Source organism: Sus scrofa, chromosome 8, assembly GCF_054392235.1.
Source record: "Sus scrofa isolate SSC_HxYL_T2T_F1_AM1 chromosome 8, Sscrofa_HxYL_maternal_Yorkshire_Landrace_v2.0, whole genome shotgun sequence".
Lineage (NCBI taxonomy): Eukaryota > Metazoa > Chordata > Mammalia > Artiodactyla > Suidae > Sus > Sus scrofa.
The window spans coordinates 131559517-131585641 of record NC_139390.1 but is presented as its reverse complement, the minus strand read 5'-3'; the positions used below and the strand labels follow the sequence as shown (position 1 = coordinate 131585641).

The 26125-nt window shown below is 40.0% G+C and overlaps 1 protein-coding gene across 30 annotated transcripts in view; it reads left to right on the top strand.

The window, feature by feature from the left end:
- PDLIM5 (PDZ and LIM domain 5) overlaps positions 1-26125 on the top strand; it is a 216586-nt gene that overhangs the window by 133035 nt on the left and 57426 nt on the right. For 6 of the 30 annotated variants that reach the window (XM_021101756.2, XM_021101751.2, XM_021101746.2 and 3 more), the window contains 7 exons: positions 1994-2008; positions 5206-5223; positions 5496-5668; positions 6021-6057; positions 22467-22583; positions 24858-24998; positions 25727-25858. In XM_021101756.2, coding sequence (XP_020957415.2) covers positions 1994-2008; positions 5206-5223; positions 5496-5668; positions 6021-6057; positions 22467-22583; positions 24858-24998; positions 25727-25858 — 633 coding nt within the window. The remainder of the gene's footprint in view (positions 1-1993; positions 2009-5205; positions 5224-5495; positions 5669-6020; positions 6058-22466; positions 22584-24857; positions 24999-25726; positions 25859-26125) is intronic. The other 24 variants (XR_014813356.1, XR_014813358.1, XM_084973434.1 and 21 more) reach the window with 8 other exon arrangements.

The window sequence follows — 26125 nt, the reverse complement described above, 5'->3', positions numbered from 1 at the left end:
GAGGTTACTTAATTTTATCAAGTCATGCAGGTTGTGAGAGAGCTGAGATTTGAGCCTAGGTATTTTTGAAGCCAAATTTTTGTGTGCCTTGGTCTGTATAAACTCCCTGTGACCTGGTCTGATTTCTGTTACTTTGAATTAGTATTTGTTTTTAATGGTTATAGAGTTGAGGATAAACTGAGTGAATTGAGGCTACATAAGTGAAAAAGGTACATAAACTGCAGTTGGATTTACTAGTACTTTTTTTATACCGAGCCGTTGGACACTCTAGCAACAAACCTATGTCTGTATAGTTTTCAGAGTGCCTTCCAATAAAGAAATATATGCCCTTACAGGAAGTCCAAAAGATAGAGAAATTGTAATTCATTTCTCTGTGGAGGAAAAAGAGGCTTCTGGAGGTTGCAGCTCATCCAGGCTGAAGGGAAGTGGGCAAAGCAGCCAGGGTGAAAAGCCATGTCGTCTGACGGGCACACTGGCATACATGTCACTGTGGTGTCTGATGGGCTACTCTCAAATTTTCTCAGATTCATGAAAATACCTGCTCATCTTATTGAATTGGTATCTTTAGGTTTTAACCAATCATTCTCTGCTGGTTACCGTTCCCCACACCATAGAATATTTCCCCACCAACTTCATGCTGACATAAAACTTTTCCCCTAAACTTTAAAATGTTTAAATATGTATCTAAAATGTTGTTCTGGTCACAGGGAGTTATTTTGAAAAACTGTTTCCCTACTACTTAAAACAGGAAGGCAGAGGAGGGAATGCTTTGCATTATGGTGTAGAGAAGAAAAAATACACATAAATACTGAGATTGACTTAATCCTGTGTCCCACTCCCACTCAGTAAAACTCAACTGCCTTTGAGGTGTTGGAATACCACTCAGCTGCACAGCACAATTTTAGCCTTCAAATTACTAGGCAGTTTTTCTCACTACGTTGATCATGATTTAGTAGTTACTCTGACTGAATTTTATTGCAGTGGGATTGATTCACCAGGCTGTTGAGAAACTGTAGAATTTATACTTTAGTCCTTATCCATAATAGATTGTGAATATATTTGTTTTTAATGATTCTGCACTTAATAGGTTATATGAATGAATTATGTCTTCCTTCTTTGGGTGTTACAGTTCTTTTGCCATATTATATCATGTATTACCATATACATTGTCTTTAGGGGCCAATAGTTAGGTTGCTGATGATATAAATCTGGAGTTCTTACAAATCAGTTCTAAACTTCCTAGGACTTGCTTGTGAATGCAGGCAGTGATCCTGATGGACAGGCAAGAGCATGAGCAGTGAGTAATAGCCCAGTATATATGACCCACTGCCTCACATATTTTTCATCATAATCACTACATTTTAAAAAAGAGAAAATTTTCAAATAGCATATCATTCCTTTATAATAGAAGATTACACTTGCCGTTAGTTAATGTACATTTCTTATATTATTTGAGACTGAAAGATTTTCTCTTAGTCTGCTCAATTTTAAAAGTGATTCTAAAATGATCTGTTTCTACATCTTATATCTAATTTATATTTTAATCTCTACCTTTTGTAAAGAACATGATAGGAATTTGGATTCACTCTAAAATGAATTTTATAAAAACCTAGAAAAAATTTTAAATAGTAGGTGTTTCTCTCTTGGTATTAGTAACTTGAGATTTGAACCTAGCATTAATATATAAAATATTTTTCATTGTTTCTGAAAACAGACAAAAACCCCGTAAAACTGTTGTCCTAACAAAAACAGCATAACAGAATTTTGTCTAACACTTGTTCATTATTGTTTGTCTGTTTTTATGTAATTCTTTTGAAGCATGATGTTTGTTGTAACATCTTCGTATAAATTCAGTGTTTTGAATTTTGTTTTTCAATTTTCTCCTTTTTTTTTTTTTTTTTTGACCTGATGTTTGTTTTCCATCATCCTGGAACCTCAATGTCTTCTCTACTCTACCACATCTTTTTTTGTATGTGTGTTATTCTTCCTTCAGTAACCCTGGCACCGTGTAAGTACCTAATCAGTGATTTCTTTTCTCATTTTCATCATCTCTCTGTAACTTTCCATCTGGCTTTCAACTTACCACCACCAGCAGATTTCAGTAGTATCTTTTCATTGCTTAAAATTTTCAACTATATTAAGGAGGCTTGCAAACTTGTTTTTCTTTCCTTCTTTTTTTTTTTTTCCCCCTGTCTTTTTAGGGCTGCACCCATGGCATATGGGAGTTCCCAGGCTAGGGGTTGAATTGGGGCTGTAGCTGCTGGCCTGCACCACAGCCACAGCAACACAGGATCTGAGCCACATCTGCCACCACAGCTTATAGCAACACCAGATCCTTAACCCAACGAGTGAGGCTGGGGATCAAACCTGCATCCTCACAGATGCTAGTCGGGTCCGTTACCACTGAGCCACGATGGGAACTTCCAGGAACTCCCTGTTTTTTATGATAGAGAATGCTATGTGAATTAGTGGGTGTGTTTAGAAAACCCACACTTCTGCAGTGGAAGAACTTAGTAAGCTAAACCTTCAAGAGAATAGATAAGCATTATCGACAGTAGATATTGGAGTTAGAGGTGTAATTGAGGCCTCCCTTGTTTAATATAAATTTTTTTTTAATTCGGGAGTTCCCGTTGTGGTTCAGTGGTTAACGGATCCGACTAGGAACCATGAGGTTGAGGGTTCGATCCCTGGCCTTGCTCAGTGGGTTAAGGATCCAGCGTTGCCGTGAGCTGTGGTGTAGGTCACAGACGTGGTTCGGATCCCATGTTGCTTTGGCTGTGGCATAGGCCAGTGGCTACAGCTTCGATTAGTCCCCTAGCCTGGGAACCTCCGTATGCCGTGGGAGCAGCCCTAGAAAAGGAAAAATAAATAAAAAAATAGAAATAAAAAATTAAAATTCGAATAAATTTGATAAGTTTAAATGTCTATATATATATATTTGTTTTCTTTTTTTGGTCTTTTTGTCTATTTTAGGGCCTCACCCACGGCATATGGAGGTTCCCAGGCTAGGGGTCTAATTGGAACTGTTGCTGCCGGCCTACACCACAGCCACAGCAACACCTGATTGGAGGTATATCTGCAACCTACACCACAGCTCATGGAAACACTAGATCCTTAACCATTGAGCAAGGCCAGGGATCAAACCCACAGCCTCATGGTTCCTAGTCAGATTCTTTTCTTCTGCACCACGACAGGAACTCCTGAATGTCTATTTTTTTAAATAAATTACTTGCTTTTGATAAAGTGTATATTCTATCCATATACATTTTAAAAAATAAAATTATTGAGATTATTCACTTCTTTAATCATAGTCCTCAGAGTCTAGAGTTTCAAAGCCGGTAGATGTTAAGAAACTTTCTATCACTTGACACACACACTGTGGTGAATGTCATTAAGAGTCTAAGATACAATACTTTTTGCAAGTGTGTCATAGCTAAAAAAAATTCTTAAATGGTGTCATAATCTTAGTGTCTTAGCTTGATACCATTTTTTTTTGTATTTTTATAGCCCAGACCTTTTATAGAGGATAAAATAGTCTCATGCTTAAAATTGGCACCACTGAAGAGTAAACAACATTTACTGACTATAGAGAAATTTAAACCTTAAGTTTAGTAGCTTAAAAGTTTTTCAAGTAATTGCATAAGATAAAGTGTTTGTTTAGGAATCTGCCAGAGACTGTACATTTATGAACTAATCTACGTTGATTATTTTCTAATTTTAAAAAATTGTCTGTTTTAAAAAGGATTAGGAGCTTTTGTTCAATGTCAGTAAAAGGTGTTTTAGGTATTTCGTTTCTCGAATATTAAAGTTTCATCATAAATAATTTTAATTACCATTAAAACATACTATTAAGTATACTATTAAATAGTATTAAAATACGATTAGCATTGTGTGTAAATGCTGTTGATTCTGTTCTTTATATCTATGGATGACCTATAATCTCAGAACATGCATGGCAGATAATTTTTCTAGTAATCATAAAAACACTGTGTGATCATTTCTTAGTGTTAGCTACTGTGAAAAGCACTTTACATACTTTGCTTATCTTATTTTTTGCTCAGAACAACCCTTTAAGGTAGATGCAATCCCCATTTCTCAGATGGGAAAAATTGAGACTTGGAGAAGTTAAATGACTTGCACAAAACACTGAGTGGAGGATGAATGCTTAGGACTATTAACTGTTGGACTGAGGTGGTTTTTGATAGTGTCCCCTATTAGAATGGCAGCAGCCAGGTGGCATTCTGAGAGCAGTGTGATTTTCTAGCAGCAAGTTACACCTAGCAGGTTTTGCCACCCACATCTGACACTCTTAGGACACTTTGCTTGGATCTTGTGCCAGTTGTCTGCCAGTCCAGACTCAGGTTTCTTTTTCTCGTCTGAAACTAAGCCCACAGTTGAGTTTGCATTTATCCTGGGCGGGGGGTTCAGGGGGTGGCGGGGATGGTGGTTGCGGTTTGAGAAGGGAGGAGTGTTTCTTAAGTTACTTAGATCCTAGGTGAAAGTGTTAAAACAATATACATTGAAACGCCTTAATATTTATGCTTTATTCACAGAAAAATGAATGTTCTTAGCAAACTCAAAGTTCTTGAACCTCTGTAGTTTACAAATCTCTTTCACACATGTTATTTCATTTAATCTTGGGACAGTGCTACATTGTATGCAATAGTCTTATCTTAAAAATGAAAAAAACTGAGGCTCAGTGAGATTGGTTTGTCCAAAATCACATATCTGAACAGCCATAAAGCCACAGTTCATATCTTGGTCTTTAATAAATAAATATTTCACTGGTTTCTGAAGGAGCACCTCTTTTCTTCACTATGCTCATCCTGCATGCAGCTTTATTTCAGATGAGGGGTATCTGTATGTATATATGAGAAAACAGTAGAAAATAACCGTTCTGACCCATTTTCAAATTGGGTTTAGGATTGTTGGTTTAGCCTGTACCAAATGGCCTAGTGAAGAAATGATCATTTGATTTTGTGAAAGCCAGCGTATTTTAGCAGCATATGGGCATCTACTAATGATTGCGAATGTAATCCATATCTGTTTTATTAGCCGTAAAATGCATACAAGTGATTTTGAATTGATTTTATTTACTGTGGATGTTGCAATTTCTTGTTATTTTCTTTCTTTTCTTACTCTTTTCTTTTCCTTTTTTTTATGTTGGAAATCTCTCTTCCGCTGCCTTCTTCTCTCAATTAAAAGGAAAATCCCACCCAAACGGTAACTCTTCTGTTGAATAGACACTTATCCTATCATTTGAGATTCACATACAAGTGCCTTTTCTTTAAACTAATTTTAAAAACCTCTAATCTCTATTTTAGAAGGATGCTTTTTTTTTTTTAAAGAAAAAGTGAGACTGAGTATACTTGAAAAAGCAAAATATATAAAAGGAACATCAAGGATTCAATGTATGTTATAAGTAATACGGCAGAGGATATTTTATCCTTAATACAAAGAAAATTTTAACCCTTTCTTTTCCTTCCTAACCCTAGCCCACCCAGGAAACACATTGTGGAGCGCAATACAGAGTTTTATCACATACCTACGCACAGCGATGCCAGCAAGAAGAGACTGATGGAGGACACTGAGGACTGGCGTCCAAGGACTGGAACGACTCAGTCTCGCTCTTTCCGAATCCTCGCCCAAATCACCGGGACTGAACATCGTAAGTTCCCGGGGCTTCTAGTGGATGCATGTTCTTTGTCACAGAGAGTAGCCCTGAGACTGATGGGCAGTTCCTGGGAAAATAGTAATAGTAAGTTTGCTTTTACATGATGCCATGCGTAATGGCACTGTAAGGAAGCAGCCAGCACGGGAGAGTTACAGTGACAAGTGGAGAAGTAGCCGTAGTTGCACTACTGACTATAGTGTACGGTCAAGGACAGCAGGATATGGAATTTTTATAGTGGCTCTGGGTAACTTGACTATTTGGTATTCGTTGATACAGGAAATTGCATAAGTGATTTTAAAACTTTTAAAAAGTGAACTAACATTGGGTATTGCTTATTTTATTTCAGTGAAAGAATCTGAAACTGACAATACAAAGAAGGCAAAGTAAGTTGTCTGGTTTTGTTTGGTTGGTTGTTTTTTTGTTCTGATAAATGCTTTCCTTTTATGAATGGTCTCGATTTTTTTTTTTCATCATTTCAAGTGTAATCATATATGGCATTTTGTCTTTGCAACTTGGAGCTAAGCTTAATTTTGGTGCCCTTTGTGGCACTTAAACGTACAATGTACAGATTTTTAAATTAGTGGATGTCTGAATTATGTGTCTGAGGCTTGTTTTCTTCAGTATTGAAGAAAGTGGGCAGAAGGGTCGATTTGGGGGTGCTTTGCTAACACTTGGAATCTCTGTGAGTGAGTTCTTGTGTTGTCTGGCAGTAGCTTTATTTGGGGGATAAAATTTGAAGTTTCCAAGAGGGCGCTATAGATTAATTTCTCTATTTCTAAAAATGCTCTACCTGTAGAATCTTTGCTATTAAATAAAGCGGCTCTGCGAAATTAAACGTTTACAAGGCATGTTTTCTGCATGATGATTAAAAGTAGACGCTTTTTTTCTCTTTCTTATGACTCTTCTATCACTCTTTCTTCTTTTTTTCTTTCTTATTTCCACAGGGAAAAGATACCCCTTCACGTCTTTAGTCCCAAATACACAAAATTACGTGACTGGCACCATGAAGTTTCAGCACGTGCTCTTAACGTACAGTGATTTATGAGCCTTGCCCCCCCACACACTCCCCCTCCCCAGCAGCCAGCACATACCTTTTCATTCACTTTTTTCTTCTTCTCCAACTTCATAGCAAAATCTGTATGAAATCTGCCTTATGAAAGACAAAATAGTCCCTTTTCTATACTTTTCTGACCATTTCCTGCTGTTGCGAAAACAAGGAGGATGAACGCATTTTGTGCTAGTTGAGAGCTCACGGCTGTTAAACCAAGAGAGCAAATTAAGGAGCTAGATCGATGCAGGGGATTGACGTTTGTTTTCATTGTCATTATGGTAGTAACCTTGGAAGGGGACGTCTTGTCTTTTCGTAAGTGGAATTCGGTTATTTGAAACAGAGGTGGGTGGGCATCTAATGCCCTCGTCTAATGTGGAACATTCTTCCTTTGTGTTACTGCACTTCCCAAGGTTACTTTTAAGTTCATTGCTATGTAATGTTCAAAGTGGGTTGTAAACTGTGCGAAATCAGCAAATATGAGGAGGCAAGATAAAAAAAGAAATGACTGTTAGCCTAGAGTTTGTTAGAGATTTGGGTATTTTTTCAAAGCAGGTACTACCGAAGATGGTTATGTGAAGAGCAGGAGGCCCAGATTTGGCTCCTAAAAAAGAAAGGAAGAGAATTCTGCCCCTGTTTGCAGTGGGGAAAAATGCAGTGTTCTTTTGGTGTGGTTAGTTTTAAAAATCCTATTTTCTACCCAAGAAAGTATTTCTAAACTGGTGGATGTGTTTAGGGTATAGACAACTTCTGAGTATTAACTAGTAAGATATAGAAAAGATAGCTTTGCTTTGTTTCTAAATCAGAGGAAATGAACATAAAAAAAAATTGCAATATACGAATGATTCTTTACATGACATCAGAGCAGTATTTTGCTTAGTGACATAAACTACTCTGCGTTGCTGCTATTCCAGGAAGCTTTGTTTGGGGCAATACACACAAGCTCAATATCTGACCAGAATGCTTTCTATCTTGTAATATAATGTATTATAAATTAGATTAAATTCAATAATAAAATGCATTTTGAAGCTTGGAAAAGTATTGTAATAAAGTTGCCTTGAACTTAGCTTTGTACTGTTTTCTGTTTCCTTGAAGCTAGTAAAAACTATCCAAGACTTTGTAGTATCACTTGGGTAAAATAAATAATTCTCTTGACACTTAATTTGGAAAACAGTTTTAATTTTGTGAGGTTGCAAACATGTGAGTGTAGAATATGGCAACGATCCATATTCATTTTTTTCCTGCAGTGCCACATTATTTCACATGACATCTTACACGAGTACCACGTAAGATCAGTTAGGCGGGGACACAACATGGAATGAGTCCTTGTGTGAAAATTATTCCTAAAGCATCTTTGCCTGCATTCAAGGTTCTGTTTTATTTTTCCAGATTTTCTTCACTTTAATGTCACTGTAGAAGGGGAAAGCTGACTGATAATTTGGAGAAACTAACATTAATTTCAGTTCTTACTACTTAAGATTTGGCATGCCAAACGCATTTTTAAAATTTTCTAGGATTTATCTCTGTGCATTTTTACTACACTTCATAATGTATTACGATGTCTTTGTTTTAATTGCATTAGTTCTTCTTCAGATACTGCTTCTGATTTTATGATTCTGACCCCCCTCTTAGTTACTGCTGTGTCTCCGGCCTTTATAAGAAAATCTACTTTCTCAACTTCCCATTGTGGCTCAGTGGGTTAAGATAACCCAGCTAGCAACCATGAGGATATGGGTTCAATCCCTGGCTCAGTGGGTTAAGGATCCACCATTGCTGTAAGCTGCGGCGAAGGTCACAGATGCAGTTTGGATCCTGCATTGCTGTGGCTGTGGTGTAGGCTGGCAGCTGCAGCTCCGATTCAGTCCCTAGCCCGGAAACTTCCAAATGCCACAGGTGCACAAAAAACCTAATTTCTTAGATCAGCTTTTCCTATACCTTATAATTCTTCATTGATCTCAAAAGAAGGTGGAATCAGATTCTCATGAAAATAAATGGCCTGGGTAGAGTAAACATGGTATTTTACACCAAGAACCAAATTTCTAGAATAACTTCAAAGTTGAGAGAAAGAACTACTAAAAAGAGGATTTTACATAAATAAAGGAATTTTTCCTTATTAAAGACAAGAAAACATATGTATGTAGAACCTTATAACTTGAAATAGGTACGGTTGAAAGTAAGAGTTTAATACCTTGCCTAATTAAAAATAGAATATTTAGTGTCTCATTGAAAGCGTAGACTAAGATGAATGGTCCCTATTTGAATGTGAGGGTACGTGTTGAGCCAGGATCGCAGAGGACGTTCCATTTGACCCTGTTAGAGGTTGAATTCCTGCTCTCAATTACTCTCCTGGGACATCTTATACTCCAAGCTTAAAAGCTGGCCAAAAATTATAAAAACTTCTTGCAAAAATATTGTTGTAAGTCTAGTGACCTAATTTATAGCATGTTTTTGTTTGTTTCTCTTAAACAGACTTTCTTTATCACAGGCTTATTTTTCATATAAAATTGGAAAGTTGCGCTTAATCATTTTCACCATTTTTTTTCTTATAATGTTTTCCCAACCAGACGATTGAATGTCTCTAACACAATTTTTTTGTTACCTTGAAAAACAAGTTATTTGTGGAAAAACAGAGACCTATTCATTCTGTACATCCTTATACCCTGACTCAGATAAAGAATAACCTAGGAGTTCCCGTTGCGGCTCAGCGGAAACGAATCTGACTAGCCTCCACAAGGACGCAGTTTCAATCCCTGGCCTCGATCAGTGGGTTAAGGATCCAGCGTTGCTGTGAGCTGTGGTGTAGTTCACAGACGCGGCTGGGCTCCTGTGTTGTTGTGGCTGTGGCTGTGGCTGGCAGCTACAGCTCCCATTTGACCCCTAGCCTGGGAACCTCCATATGCTGAGGATGTGGCCCTAAAAAGACAAAAAAAAAAAAAAAAAAAAGAATAACCTAGAGAGCTTATTTAATAACAATTGTGATGTTAAGAAAGTAGCAGTCCCTTCTTTTATTCCTGTTTTTTTTTAATCAGAAATATATCAGAAATATAGGATGAATTGATTTCCCCAGACAAATAATTTTTTTTGATTTTTTTTTCTGCTGTACAGCAGGGGGACCAAGTTACACATACATGTATACGTACTTTTCCCTCCCATTGTTGTGTTGCGATGTAAGTATCTAGACATAGTTCTCAATGCTACACAGCAGGATCTCATTGCTAATCCATTCCAAGAGCAATACTTCCCAGACAATAATTTTGCAGTTGTTGTCTTGCTGATGTGTATTTAAAATCATATAAATCAAAAACATACCTTTGTTACCTGCATTCATTCTTTCACATGAATAATTGCTGGATACTGAAATTTCAAGGACTGATGTGTGCTAAGGATTCAGAAGTGAGTACAGAAGTTCCCGTGTGGTGCAGCAGAAATGAATCCACCTAGGAACCGTGTGGTCGTGGGTTCGATCCCTGGCCTCGCTCAGTGGGTTAAGGATCTGACATTGCCGTGAGCTGTGGTGCAGGTCGCAGACGTGGCTCTGATCTGGCGTTGCTGTGGCTCTGGCGAAGGCCGGTAGCTACAGCTCCGATCAGTCCCCTGGCCTGGGAACCTCCATATGCTGTGGGTGCACCCCTAAAGAAAGCAAAAAAAAAAAAAGTACATACAGATCCCTGTATGCACCAGAAAATCTGAACTAATTATGTAACCGAGATATAAAATAAGTTAATAATATAAAGGGTATTTGGCTCAGGCAGGATGGGTTACTTGGGTTGCATGGATCTCTGCGGAGATGACCTTAACGCCATGAGCTGCGAGAGAAGGGGTCAACCATGTGATGACTTGGGGTGAGTGTTCAGGGGACCCTGGGGTGGAAAGAAGCATGGCACAGAACAGAAAGGACAGTGTGTCTAAAATGTGTGTGTGAGGGGAAGCATGAGACAAAAACATAACACTTACTCATATAGGCCAATAACCTACTCCCAATGCTGTCCACCGAATTTTAAATGGGAGGTTGTCAATTTATCATTTTCTAACCACATTCAAGGAAAAAAAAGAAAATGAAGGAGTTCCCTGGTAGCACACTGGGTTAAGGATCCGGCATTGTCATGGGTTCGATCCTGACCTGGGAACTTTTGCATGCTGTGAGCATGGCCTAAAAGAAAAAAGGAGAAGGAAAGTGAATCAAGGAGGTAATAAACTTTCTAAAATAAAGTATACCTGCCTAGTTAGTGCCAGCCCTGGGCATAATGATCAATGTAATGTTTTTCCCATGGAGACCCCGGGAAGACCTAGAAAAGGGAGGCATTAATATAGTATCTGTTTTTGACATATTTCTAAGGGACAGAATGCCCCTTAAACACACATAAATAAAATCACTCGCAAGTAAAACTTTCCTGTATAAAAGGTGACGCATAAAGCTCTATCCATAATTTACTGATGAATGTGACAATTTAGTCTTCTCTGTATAAAAGGTGACGCATAAAGCTCTATCCATAATTTACTGATGAATGTGACAATTTAGTCTTCTCTGTGAAAGCCCGTCTTGGTTTTCACATATCCCTTCAGCTGCAGCACCCCCTGCTCCAAGGCCACAGCCTTGGTGGCGCTGCCAGTCTGCAGTAAACTGGATGCAGGGTGGGAGGAAGCCTGGCCTTTCCGCTCGGGTAGGGGCTGCCCTTTAGTCCTGGTTTGGACCTCAGTTGTACCTGTTCCCTCCAGCGTGGTCCTTGTCTGCGCCTTCCCATCACCCTCTCTGTCTGGGACATTTCTCATCCTTTCGCCTTCACATTTTGAAATCAGATCACACACACCATTTTGGGAAATCATTCACGTAGAAGATCAGTTTAGGGCCGCCTGAAACACGTATGGAAGTCAAAAGAAAGAGACGTTTCTTTTTCTCCGCCTCAAGTAAAGGACGTTGGTCAATTTCATCAGCCGCGCCGTGGAAGTAATGAGTAGGTAAAGGTATTTCTTTTTTTCTTTTCTTTTCTTTTTTTTTTTTTTTTTTTTTGTCTTTTTGCCTTTTCTAGGGCCGCTCCTGCGGCATATGGAGGTCCCCAGGCTAGGGGTCGAATCAGAGCCGTAGCCACCGGCCTACACCAGAGTCACAGCAACGTGGGATCCGAGCCGCCTCTGCGACCTACACCACAGCCAGATCCTTAACCCACTGAGCAAGGCCAGAGATCGAACCTGCAACCTTATGGTTCCTAGTCAGATTTGCTAACCACTGAGCCACGACAAGAAGTCCGGTGAAGGTATTTCTATCAAAAATAACTTTTATTTCCTACTTTGGTGTTTGTAGAGTTTGTTTTTTTTTTAATTCTTGAAATAAAGCAGTTTTACTGATCAAAAAAAAAAAATCACATATCATCAGGGCTATATGAATGAATCAGTGAAATAAACTCCATAACAGAAAATTAAGATTAACTCTGAATAAGTCTGATAGGATCTTGTAACTGGGAAGCAGTACTTAATACATTCTGTAAGTTATCATTTTCCATATGCAGCATTTTAGAATCCAGTGTATTAGCCATTTAGTCAGTCACATAATACATTTTTCATTTGAACACCTCTGCCGTTTCCTTCATGTCTTTAAAAGTTTACTTCTAGTTCTTCTTTCCTGGAGAGATGCTGCTGCTGCTCGGCCTTTCGCGGGGGTGGGGGGGAATGCGGACCTCACAAGGTCAGAAGGATGCTACGAGGGGGGGCCAAGGATGCTACAGTCTTGTAATGCCCTGAATAATCCTGCCGAGTTGAGCATCAGCTGCCCCAGATGCTGGAGGTGTGCCGATGAGAATGGCTGGGCTGAGTGCAAATGCTCCTCGTCCAAGCTCTTCTTATTCCTCCTGTGACATCCCCCACACATTCCCATCCATGGAGCACCACCCCCTCCCTCCACAGTGGAAAAACAGCTCACTTCTAAAGTGTGTCATTTTTACCCCTCTTGGGCACCTCCTTTTCTACGTTGTATTATGGATATTTGTCTATATGTCTTAAATCTCCCAGCTAGAGTATGAACTCCTTGAATACAGGCTTCTTAGTATAATATAAATTGGAAGCAAAAGGCATTCTGATAGGCACGGTACTTCTTTCTAAGCATTTACACATAAATATATATGTAAATTAAAATATAAATAATATTTAAGTATATAAACACAATGTGGGTGGGGTTGGGGTGCCAACCCCCTATGCAGTCAAAAACCCACATGTAACTTTACAGCTGACCCTCCCTTTCTGTGGTTGCACATTCGTGGATTCAGCCCAGCATGGATTCTACAATAGTGTCGGGGGGCGGGGGGGCGGGGAACACGTGTATGTGGACCCGTGAGTGCAGTTCAAACTCACGTTGTTCAAGGGTCCCTTGTCTGTAAATATACAAATTCAGTTTGAAGGTGCATGTTGAGTGTAAGCTTCATGTCTCATGAGCTACTTTTTAAATTACAGTTATGCTCTATTAGTCAGGTAAGCCTGTCTTAACAAGATACCCAGACTTGCTGGCTTCAACAACAGAAATTTATTTTCTCACATTTCTACAAGCTAGACGTCCAAGACCAAGGTGCTAGCAGGTCGCTTGCTGGTGAGGCTGCCCTGTCTGGCTTGCAGATGACCACTTTCTTGCCGTGTCCCTGCCTTTCCTCTGTGGACGTGCAAAACGAGAGAGCCCTGGTGTCTGTTTCTCCCGCCCCTTAAAGGACCCTGGTCATCTTGGATCAGGGCGTCAACAGTCATGACCTCATTTCTCCTTCATTCCCTCTTCCTGTCTCGGAATCCTGTCATATGAGGGGTCAGCTTCCGTGTGGATTTGGGGGGGGGGAGACATGGTTCAGTCCATAACACACAGCAGATGCCTTCCTAAACCTGCATTCATTTTGACTGATTAGCATTCAAGGAAAAGTTATTCTAACGTGGAATCACTGACTTAGACCCGGTTGGAAATACTACTCTTACCTCTGTTGTGGTCCCTCCTTTTCTGATCTGTGTGACAGCTGTTTGTTTCCATATCCCATATGCCTGACTAGAGTAGAAGCTCTCTGAACACAGGTCTTTGTATGCTTCACTCCTCCACCCTTGTCTTAGGCTCTAATTAGCACTGATGACTGATGGTAATAATGGTATGTGATTGTTCATTTCTCCAATTCCCTAATAGTTGAATTTTTAGGAAATTGCTTACAACATGGTATGCTTGTCTTTTTAATGGAATAAAAATTCAACACAAGGTCAAAATTTCATAAAAACATCAAGGCATTAATATCTATACTGAACGTGAAATAGAACCATCTAAAGCTGCTGGAAAGGAGAATTGTGCCCTGGGCAACCTACCTGGCAAAAGTGGATGCTTTTCCCTTGGTATTTTCTGTTGAGTGGTCATGGAAGATACTTTTTAAAAAGTAAGGGAACATTTGTTCCTTAATGCATCTTCCTTTGTATTTTTGGCCTATTTCAACATGAATAGAGCTCAGTGCCTCCTGTGAGGTGAGAATACCTGACTAATTTTAGAAACAGGCATTTAAAATACTTGGTGCTCCGATTGCAAATACCAACAAAAATTTATCATACGAAGGAAATGATTAAAATTAAGAGTTTAATCTAAAACACTGATTAAAAAGAAATATCCCTGGAGTTCCCATCAAGGCTCAGCAGTTAGCAAACCTGACTGGTATCCGTGAGGACATGGATTCGATCCCTGGCCTCACTCAGTGGGTGAAGGATCTGGTGTTGCCGTGAGCTGTGGTGTAGGTCGCAGAGGCGGCTCGGATCTGGCATTGCTGTGGCTGTGGCGTAGGCTGGCGGGTGTAGATCAGGTTAGACCCCTTGGCTGGGAACCTCCATATGCCACGGATGCAGCCCTAAAAAGCAAAAAAACAAAGAAAAGAAAAGAAAAAACTTAGACAGCAGAACCTGCATAAGTACTTCCAAACATACTCTTTTTACAGCAAGTTTTTAAAACATTTTAGCTTGTTCACAGATACTCGTATGATCACATAAAATAGAGTAATGAAGAAACACAGAGGGCTGGCCTGTGCCTTTCTTCATTATTGATGTTTCATAGATATTCTCGACTCTTGTTGCATATCCTTACTAAGGCATGTGCCCTTTGAGTAAATTTGCCATCCTCTATACGCTGTACAGAGATCTCAAGAATCATTCCCTAGGCTCATATTTTCACGTATTTTCATGATGTAAGAATAAACAGATTTGCCCCAAAGCACAGAACACCAAGGCTTTCCCAGGCATAGCCTAATTTTTAAAAATAAAAATAAAACCTTAAAGGCCAGATAGAATTGCTTAGCCAATGTTATCGTACACATTCCCGAAAAGTGTTTCACAAACCTGGAAAAAAGACTGCAGTTTCAAAAAATGGGCATATAACCAAGCAGTAATTACTGTTGCAAAACATGGAATATTTGTGCTGTATCGCCTTTTCATTTTCTGCTGGTGAGTTTCATGGTCCTATGCGAGGGTTGGTTTGGCGACTATAATGTAAAGGTCGCCATCTATTGAACAGAAGTAATTACTGCACTTAAGCTCTTGGTGAGAAAAGTATGAAATTACTGACGTCAGAAACATAGTTCCTTTCTACGCTGTTTTTCACACACAAATTATTTCTCAGTTTAATTATGGGAATACTTGGGTTCTTTTCCAAAATTGAGCTGGTAAGACTACCATTTATGAAGATTTTTTTCATCAAAATCACCTCATAATAAGCAAAAATTGATGTTCATAGTCGAAATTATGCACTAAGTCCTTTAGAAATTGGTTCAGACCAGAGGGAGTTCCCGTTGTGCCTCAGCAGATTATGAACCTGACTAGTCTTCATGAGGACGTGGGTTCCATCCCTGGCCTTGCTCAGTGGGTTAAGGATCCGGTGTTGACACAAGCTGTGGTGTAGGTTGCAGATGCGGCTCGGATCCTGTGTTGCTTTGGATGTGGTGTCAGCTGGCAGCTGCAGCTCCAGTTCAACCCCTAACCCTTGAACTTCCATATGCTGCACCTGTGGCCTTAAAAAAAAAAAAAAGTCTATAAGGCCTTCTTAAAAGCCAAATAGTATTGAAAAAAGGAGGGCAGGATTGCCAAGACCCAGAATTAAAAGTTCTCAAGAAGCAAATCACACTCACCACATTTTGGATAGATTGGGGGAAATGTTACTGCATATATTTTTTGGAGCATGGGGTGCTGTGACAGCTTTCTCAAGACACATGGCATCTCCAGGGACTCTCAGTGGGTGGCTGTAACAGTGGGCATTCAGACAGAGTCATTTATATTTTCAAATAGGTAATTTGACCCTGCAGTATTGAATAGTACATCTTTTTAATCTGAATTTGGAAAAATGCTTTTATCATATATTAATTCTTTTCATAATCTTAGCATTACATGACTACTATACAGTGGATTGTAACAGGTGATTTGTAAGTAGGCATTACACCTTAAAATCCTTATATGGGTATTTTTTATAGATGTAGTGTAAATAAATGCTCGTTCATTACCGATCTTGCCTTCAGACCCCTTTCTACATTTTTTAGCATATGGAGGTTCCCAGGCCAGGGGTCTAACCTGATCTACAGCTGCCAGCCTACGCCAGAGCGACAGCAACATGGGATCCGAGCCGCGTCTGCAACCTACACCACAGCTCACGGCAACGCCAGATCGTTAACCCACTGAGCAAGGGCAGGGATCGAACCCGCAATCTCATGGTTCCTAGTTGGATTTGTTAACCACTGCGCCACGACGGGAACTCCTACATTTTTCTCTAAAGAGACATAGGAACTGTATAGCTAACTTAAAGAGTTCATGTAATATTGAGACTGGACATTTAATAATGGGAAAATCCATTAGACAAAAGGCAAGAGCAGAGAAATGCATGAAAGTGAAGTTTGAAAGGTGTGAAGAAAATGAGATATAACAACAAAGAGCAAATTCTTCTCCCAACACAAATACGTTCCAGTTCCTTCGAGATCTCCTTTCCTGTTTCCCTCTTTTCCTTGCTTCAGTAAATTGGAAAAGCTCCAAGAAAAATCATTTCTTTGAGTCCGTTCTTTTTCGTTGCTCTCACACAAAGAAACCTCATCTGGGGTGGTATTGTCATGAGCTTCATGATCTTCTCACCTCTGATAGTCATTTCTGCTCCTCTGCGTGCAAATCAAGGACGCCCCCTACTTGCTGATTTTTAAATTCGCTTCGAGATGCCATGTCAATTACAGGTAGAATGAGCAAGCTCAAATCCTGTTTTTAGGCTGCTACAGAAACAAAGACTGTTGAAGTTCATTAATAAATTTCGCTTGTGCTTAGGAGTGTCAGAAATTTCCAGCTGAGGTTCAGTTGATTTAATCTTCCAGAAGGCAGAGCATGATGATAAGGGAGCATGCTCACCGGTGTTTGTCAGGAAGCCAGTGGGAAGGTACTCATTTTTCCTGACAGCCAGCAGTTTCCTGGGCTAAAATGCATAGCGTTGCCATGCTGGTGAACCCCACAAGTACAGAATGCAGCTGTGATCCTGGTATATGGAACTTTCTGCTTAGCAGCATTATTCTGTGAAAGTGTGCTTTGTGGAAGAGTGAAAATACCAAGGACAATTTATTGTCAATTTCCTCCTTTACCTGCTCTAACATGTGCATTTTAAGATTTCCGAATTTCTCGTATTGAAAACTTGCCATGTGGGGATGTACTAAGTCACTCTGCTTGATTCTTTTGTGATATTTCAGTGGAGGGTGAGGAGGCATTGACCTTTGTAGTGAGAGACTTGAAGTTTTCCTACTGCAAAGGAAAGTTTCTGCTTTCTTTTTTCAAGGTTAGCCTTTGTGAAGTACCTGTATAGTGTGCATGTCATTCCATCACAATATGGATGAGCCAAATGAACATTTTGAAATTGTATTACTAATGGTACACTTTAACAGCCTGCCACCAGGCATAGCCGGTGAAGTAATCCTAAAAATAGGTACGTGTATACGTAGGGTTAGAGCACAGAAAATGCAAGAAGAGAAGGCATATGCCATTGTGTCCTATACCGAGACTAAGTAAAAGGAGGAACCCACCCCAAGAGCTGAACTATATGATTCCCACTGTGTGAAATATCAACAGTGGTCACATTCACAGAAACAGAAAGTAGATTGGTGGTTACTAGGAGCTGGGGGAAGGAAAGTTGTTATTTAATGGGTATGGAGTTTCAGATTTGCAGGATGAAAAAGCTCTGAGGATCTGTCACAAAAGTGACTCTACTCGATACTACTGAACTGTACACTTAAAAATGGTTAAGATTCGGAGTTCCCGTCATGGCGCAGTGGTTAACGAATCCGACTAGGAACCATGAGGTTGCGGGTTCGGTCCCTGCCCTTGCTCAGTGGGTTAACGATCCGGCGTTGCCGTGAGCTGTGGTGTAGATTGCAGACGTGGCTCGGATCCCGCGTTGCTGTGGCTCTGGCGTAGGCCGGTGGCTACAGCTCCGATTTGACCCCTAGCCTGGGAACCTCCATATGCCGCGGGAGCGGCCCAAGAAAGAGCAACAACAACAACAAAAAGACAAAAAAAAAAAAAATGGTTAAGATTGGGAGTTCCCATTGTGGCTCAGTGGGCTAAGGACCCGACACTGTCTGTGTGAGGATGCAGGTTTGATCCCTGGCCTTGCTCAGTGGGTTTAGGATCCTGTGTTGCTGCAAACTACGGTGTAGGTCACAAATGTGACTCAGATCCAGTGTTGCTGCACCTGCAGCTCTGATTTGACCCCTGGGAACTTTCATATGCCACAGGCTTGGCTATAAAAAGAAAAAAAAATGGTTAAGATGGGTTTTTTTTGTTTGTTTGTTTTAATTGAAGTGTAGTTGATTTGCAGTGTTGCATTAGTTTCAAGTGTACAGCAAAGTGATTCAGTTATATATGTATTTTTTTCAGATTTATTTCCATTAGAGTTAAGACAGCAGATTTTATGTTGTGTTTTTTACCACAATAAAAAGAAAACAAGGAATGCAAATTGTCGATTGAATTTAGCTACAGTGGGGTCAAAAATTCGAGACCTTGGCAAGATTATGATTTTCGAGAGGTTGGGGAGTGAGCTCCCCTGGAGGCGATGAAGCAGGGCAGGCAGGTGAAGCAATGGAGGCTACATGAGTGAACCATTATTCCGCAGGGTTTGGATGTTAAGGTGAATGGGAAAATAGAAGGGGATGGCACTTTCGTTATTGTCATTTTGGGAGACACTGGCGTTTTGAATGGGAATGCAAAGCCTGCAGTGGAGAAGGAGAAATGGAAAATGTGAAAGAAATGGAGACTGATTAAGTGAGGCCCTGAGACAAAGGGAGGAGCTGCGGTCCTCAGCATACAGGTGTTGCCAGAACTGGGGGGTAGAGGGAGAGTGCCTCTTGCTGGTCCTGCAGGATGGCAGGTTGGTAAGTCAGTGAGATATGGTAACTAGGCAGATGACTAACACAGGTCCCCAGGGAAATGCATAGAAAGACCCAGTGCCGAGATGATGCAAAGAAAGGCACAATTACAGAGAGAGATGATGCACGAATAGCTCTTAGTTCATTTTTCCTGAAAAAAGCAGGCCAAAAGGCTGCAAGCCCGGCTCTCCAGACATAACTGGAAAGGAGAACGTTTTCATTCTGCGCTCTGGTGAGACACTCAAGTATCAGACAAAGCGCAACGTCTGGCTGCTGCAGACGTGCCATTAATCAGAGCTTCTCCCAACCCTCTGAAGAGTAAGTATTGGGGAATGACAGAATGAGAATAGATAATGATGTCTGGTCCATATGAAATGAGGTGGTTTAAGATTTCCTGGGGTCTGGCATTTCTAGATGTTGGCTAAGCTAAGTCATAGGTAATCAGTGTGTATAACACGCGGAAAACTCCCGAGTGCCTTTGTTTGGAAAGTTGGAAATCTGGCTTTGAAAGGCATCTCCTGAGTTGTATGAACTTTATTCTGAAATGGCATTCATTTTTCCAGTTCATGGCAGGGTTGGAAAACTCGACTTCTCCAACTCACTCTTTTTTCTTACTTGTCTCTGTTACAAATATATAAGTACTGTTTCTTTATAAGTATAATTTCTTTTTTCCTAGAACATTGACAATTATTTATATTTTAAAGGACATTTTATTTGTCTTTTTTTTTTTTTTTTTGCCTTTTCTAGGGCCACACCCGCGGCATATAGAGGTTCCCAGGCTAGGGGTCTAATCAGAGCTGTTGACACCAGCCTACACCACAGCCACAGCAACGCCAGATCCGAGCCAGGTCTGTGACCTGCACCACAGCTCACGGCAATGCCGGATCCTTAACCCACTAGGCAAGCCCAGGGATCAAACCTGGAACCTCATGGTTCCTAGTTGGATTCTATTCTGCTGCACCACACCAGGAACTCCTTAAAGGACATTTTTAAAAGATATTTTTGGAGTTCCAGTCATTTCTTTGAGGTTGATCGCATGTCAGTTCTTAAGCAGTATTATCTGTTTTACCGATTTGAGAAATGGTCTCTAAAAGGTGCAGATGTGTTCTGAGAAATATAAGTGTGTTGTGAATGGGTTCTGTATTTGAAAACAATACATTTCTTTCAGGCATTTATCCAGCAAATACTTATTTGTGGTTTGCTCTGTGGTAAGCCCTTGGTTACACTCCATTTATATCAGTAAACCCCATAATCCCTGACCCCACGGAGCTTCTAATCTAGGGAGGGAGTACAGGTTCAAACAAATAGCTACACAAACTGTATGATAACAATAATAATAACAGGTTATGTGAAGAAAAAGTATAGGGTGGTAGGAAAGCCGAAGACGTGGGCAGCCTTAAGGTGATTTGGGGAATCAGGGAGGCCTCCCCGAGGAGGTGACATTTAAACTGAGGCCAGAAGCCTGCTTAATTAGCATCGCAAAGGTGAGGCAGAGGTAGGTATAGAAAGTGAGAACTAACTGGAAGAAGTTGGGCCTGTTTCACAAAGAGATCGAAGACCGGTTGGACTGGAGCAAGGCCGGCAGAGAGAAGGCTCTGTGAGAAAGGCTGGCGAGCAGGGAGCCCGGGGTCACCGCTGTGCTTAGAGCAGCGCTGCAGTATGTAAACACCAGACAGGATCAGATTTGCGTTTTTCAGAGTTCCTCTGGTGGCTGTGTGGAGCTATCATTCTCCATGACAGGGGTCAGCAAGCCTTCTCTGTAAAAAGCCAGAGTAAATATACTAGATTTTGTGGGTCATATGGTCTGTTGCAGCTACTCAACTCTCCATGTTTTATGGAAGTGGCCATAGACAGATGTACAGGAACAGACCTGTTCTATAAAACCCATGGGTGTTGACATTTGAATTTCATGTAGTTTTTATGTGTTGTGAAATTCCCTTCCTTTTTCTTCTTCCCTCTCTCCCTTCCTTCTGTCCTTTCTTTCTCCCTTCCTTCCTTTTATTGACTTATTTTTCTTATTGGCCACCCTGTAGCATAAGGAGTTCCCAGGGGCCAGGGATTAGATCTGAGCTGCAGCTGGAGCAATGCTGGATTCCTAACCTACTGTGCTGGACCAGGGATCGAACCTGTGTCCCAGCACTCCAGAGATGCCACAGATCCCGTTGCGCCACAGTGAGAACTCCTCCTTCTTTTCATTAAAAAAAAAAAAAAATTAAAAATATGAAAACCATTCCTAGTTCTCAGGCCACACAAAACAGTAAGAGGCAGGCTGAATTTGACCTGAGAGCCATGATTTGCTGACCCCTCTTATAGCACAGCCATTTGTTATTCTTTCAAGTTCTTTTCACTCTACCTTTTAGTTGATGTTTTCTTTCTACCTTGACAGTTTTCATAAGTTGTCTACATTTTTTGCAACCCTCTGGTAAAGGTATAACCAATGCTAAATAAAAAAATATATATATATAGGAATATGATCTCTTCTTTTCTATTTCTTTAATCTTAATGTTACATTTTCTATTTGAAAATCAGTATACCATGACTGGCCCATTCTATTTTTTATCCTCAGCCTTTTTCAAAACTAAGGGTAATTTTGTATTTTTCCTATTAATTTTCTTCCCAAAATGTTACACGTGGTTGTTTTCTTCTTTCAAACCTCACACTGAATTTTTCATCTTTTTTTAACTTGGTAATAGTTATAAAATTTACTTCTAGCATTCAAAAGAAAAAATGGTAGCGACATCTGAAGAACAAAGTGAAAAACATTGAAACACAGCTGCATGCGAACATTTGCTGTGTGACTGGTTAAAACACTTTGTTTACATCAAGATAAACAACATCCGTATAATTACAGATCTGCAAATACAATATCCTGACTCGAAAGGAAATTCTGCATTGCTTTGGTATAGTGCACTGTTCAGCCCCCACAAGATGCTGGAAAGCATCGTTAGTCCCAGTAGGACAGACAGACTTGCTCCATAGTCCATCTGACCCTTACTGGGTATGTGATACTGGGCAACTTGGTAAACTTCTCGGAGCTGAAGTTTCGCTGAAGTTTCCCTAAAGTATGCAAAATACAGTCAGTGGTGGAAATTCCCATCCACTTTTCTTCCCTTGTAAGCATAATCTTTTATCCCTTGGAAGTTGACATGTTAAAAAAAAAAAAATTGGGGGGGCGGAAACAGCTTGTGTTTAGTGGTGTGTTGGTGTTGGTTTTAACCTCATGCAGGTATGAAGTTTGAAGGAAAAAAAAAAAAAAAAAACAAACCTAGCAGTATTCCAGAATGGAACCAATGTACTTTTGGGTAGTGTATGTGATACATGTCTATACTTTTCATTAATATTTTCTCTGCCTTGTTTATTTTACTTAAAAACTCAGGTTTGACAGTTCCCTGGAAGACCTCCCCAAGAGTGGACCTCACCCACCTGCAGTTTCTCAGGTTTTATATCTTGGTAGCCAAGTAGCCACACTTTCTAAAGTAACTACACATTCTAGGTAGAGTCTTTTTTCTCTTGGTATGTCTAAACGTTAATGCTGGTGGTGAAATTAAGTACTAAAGCTGTTTGACTAAAAAGGAAAAAGTGATCATAAGTTGCAGAACTGACATCACTAACAATAGACAAGAATGCTTGGCACCTGGCCCTGGAACACTGCTTTGCACCACTTTCATAGTTCTCCTTTTTGTTTAGATGTTAAGTTCTAACTTAGAGTCAGGAAATCTGTGCCTTTTTTTTATTTGCTGTGATGTGGAGCGTCAGCTTTCTTGAGTTTCTCCCGGGTCGACCTTACTGAGTCAGAGCAGTCACCTCCGAAAAAAGGAGTGATGGAGACGATAGACGTGTTCTAAAGGTATTCAGGTTAATTCTTCCTATAAGATTTTGTGGACTCTGCTGACACTCGGTTCTTTTATGTTATTACTTGTGATGTAATGTGATGAAAGAAATTCATCACAGTTTCCTTTTCTTCTTACAGGAGAAAGATGATTTAGGTGATTTATTTTTGTTTTTGTTTTTTTTTAGCTGACTCTTTATAGACTTAAGTTTCTTGTTAGTTGCAGTTTCCCTCAAAGAGTAGCCATTGCCTTAAAGATGCGGAGTAATTAAGAAACTCAAAGTTGAATCACTGGGTAACTTTATTCTTTTACTTTGCATGACACTCATATTTCCCTGCACTGCCACTGATAGCATCTCTCATTGCTCTTTCTCAGCTCCCCTTCTCTTTTTTCACCATTCATAACAGTTGTTAAAACATAGTCATGTAGTTCAATTAAATTATAGACTTACCAAAAAAATTATACTTAAACAGTTGTGTGTGTTTGTATACATATATATAATGCCTTGCCAGTGTTTTTAAAATTTGTCTTCTAAGGGTCTGTAAAATTATAGCGAGTGGAATTAGGAACTCTGGGTTATCAAGTTCTTCTGAAAGGGAGAAGAGACCCGTGTTATTCCTCACAGTTGAGACGTCGAGCTCTCATTAGCTCGGACTGAGTTTGGTACATGATTGCTCCGTGTTGGAGGTGGCCCTTGTCACCACATTTTGGGAAAAGCGATCACAGGAGAGAGAGGATATTCATTAAGAACTTACACTCGTCAATGAAGACGCGAGACGCAGGTTTCACCCTGTGCATTTTAGACTTTCTTTTTATGTAACGAAAAAGAAAGTCTCGATTCCAATTTGAAAACCAACTTTCAAAATAATTGCATTCCTAATGGTGGAATGTTAATTTCTGACCAGGTGTGTTTGACCTTTTCTAAAAGACCAGAAGAAACAAATTCCTAAGTAATAAGAATTCTGAAGATGGAATTTCATACCAGCATTTTTTGAATCTTTAGAAAACTAACTGGAGTTCCCATGGTGGCTCAGCGGCAATAAACCCGACTGGTATCCATGAGGTTGCAGGTTTGATCCCTGACCTCATTCAGTGGGTTAAGGATTCTTAAGGATTCGGCGTTGCAGTGAGCTGTGATAGAGATTACAGATATGGCTCAGATCCTGAGTTGCATAGGCTGCCAGCTGCAGCTCTGATTTCAACCCTAGCCTGGCAACTTCCATACGCCACAGGTGCAGCCCTAAAAAGCCAAAAAAAAAAACAAAACCAAAACAAAAAAAAACCCCAAAGCATCAGCAGAGAAGGTGATGTTTTGGTCATATCACTGGAACGACAGTTTATTTTACAAAGGTGCTTGCCCTCCTCCCCAAGTAGCTTTACTCTCAATATTTTAAAGTTATTTCTTTTCCATATTAATATGAATTGCTGCCTCTGCACAGGCAGCTGGTTATACCTGCTTCTCTGGAAAACACAAGTCTCATTAAAATGTCAGGCTCTGGGTGTATATCATCTCTAAGGAAACACTGTTCATAGAGAGACTTTTTGGAAAAAAGTGACATAAGTTTCCTTCTTTCTCGGTTTATGGAAATTCACCCTTCACACTTGGGTTTATTTTCTCCTTGGTTGTTGACAAATCCGTCTTCAAATGTGTGTTGTTATATGATACTGATTTCCTTTTAAATGAGATTAGAGACAGTGAACTTAAATACATGTTCAGAAAATCAGTTTTACGGAGGATTATATATCAGATTTTAATCTGAGCTGAAGCACAGCCGCAATAAATACCCGACTCAAGCTCCTTTTACCCTCGTGACCTGTCACACCTTTATAAAGTATCGATATCGCGTGGTTGCTCTCTTAGCTTTATTATGCTACCTGTTCTCACCTTCCTTTTTGTGCCTGTCCTCTGTTTTTCTTCCTCCACCGATCAATGAAAGCAGCTCCACCAGAAATGTGGCGACAAGTTCTTTGGAAGGTTCTCGAACCTTGTCGACCTTGTCTTCTCCCACTAGATATAGTGCTGCAGTTCTGAGCAGTGCAGCCGCTACTGTGTCTGCTGTTCTTGCGACAAAAACCAGGTAGAACTACATGTCCATTGTGAGTCTGATGTCAACCCAGCGCTTCTCACTGTCTTACAGATCACGTCTGAGAAAACATACCCATTTGAAACAGCCCTAGTATGAGCCCTTAACTGTGTTGGGGACATTTCATCTAGCTTGTGGACACATCCCCGCAATGTTTATTACTGACTTTTCCTCAAAGCATGCTTTTATCTCTTTGCATTACCACCCTTCATCTGAGATACCTCTCAGTTGCGTGGATTGTTGCATGTTGTGTGCCTACTGACTTGTGGGTTTTTCTCATTTTCAATTTTTATATCTGGAACAGTATCGGGTATAAGTAGGTATTGTAAGTGTGTGTTGGTTTCATCTTCGCCCACAAACTGCTTCTGTTTGAAGGTGATCTAAAGCCTCTTCTAACACCCTTTCCTCCCATAAAAAGAATAAAACCTTTTTGTTGTGGTGGGGTTTTGTTTTTATGTAATTTCTAGTAGTTTTCAGAGCTCTAACTGCAAAGGGTTGCCTTGGTCAATTTTGTGCAAGTTTAACCAATTCTGTATTAATGAGTAGTAGACTCTTCATCCTCTTTCTGTTACTTTGTTTTGTCTGTCTCTGTCTCCATCTCTATTTCTCTCTCTCTCTCTCTCTCTCTGGAAACGTTTCAAATCATAAAAGTAAAAACTGCATACTTTCTGCTACTGGTAGTGTGATTTTTCCACTTAAAGCTCTTTCTAAATGCCCACCAGGCTCTCCAGTCCTGAACAGTATCGCTCACTCCTGGATGCACTTTGCATCAGCCCTGTTTCCAAGCCTTTAGCTTTTTCGTATCTCCAGCCCTCGAGGAAATCAACTGGCTCTGTCCGTGTTAAGAAAACCAGGTACTGGGGGGAGCAGCTGTCAGAAGGGGTGGTTTGCTGTGAAAGGTGCTGCTTTCTCTAACACTGAACCACCATAGTAACACAGCCCAGGTGAGAAATCCTCAAGCTGATGTCTGATCAGTTTTAAATTCACTAATCTCAATGCAATGATAATGCACAAGCATGGTTTTTTATAATTATTAACTTGCCTTTTAATATTTTGTGACATCTTTTATTAGCACACTTGATGTTTGGTATGAAATTATGAGTACTTGGGTAGGTATTTAA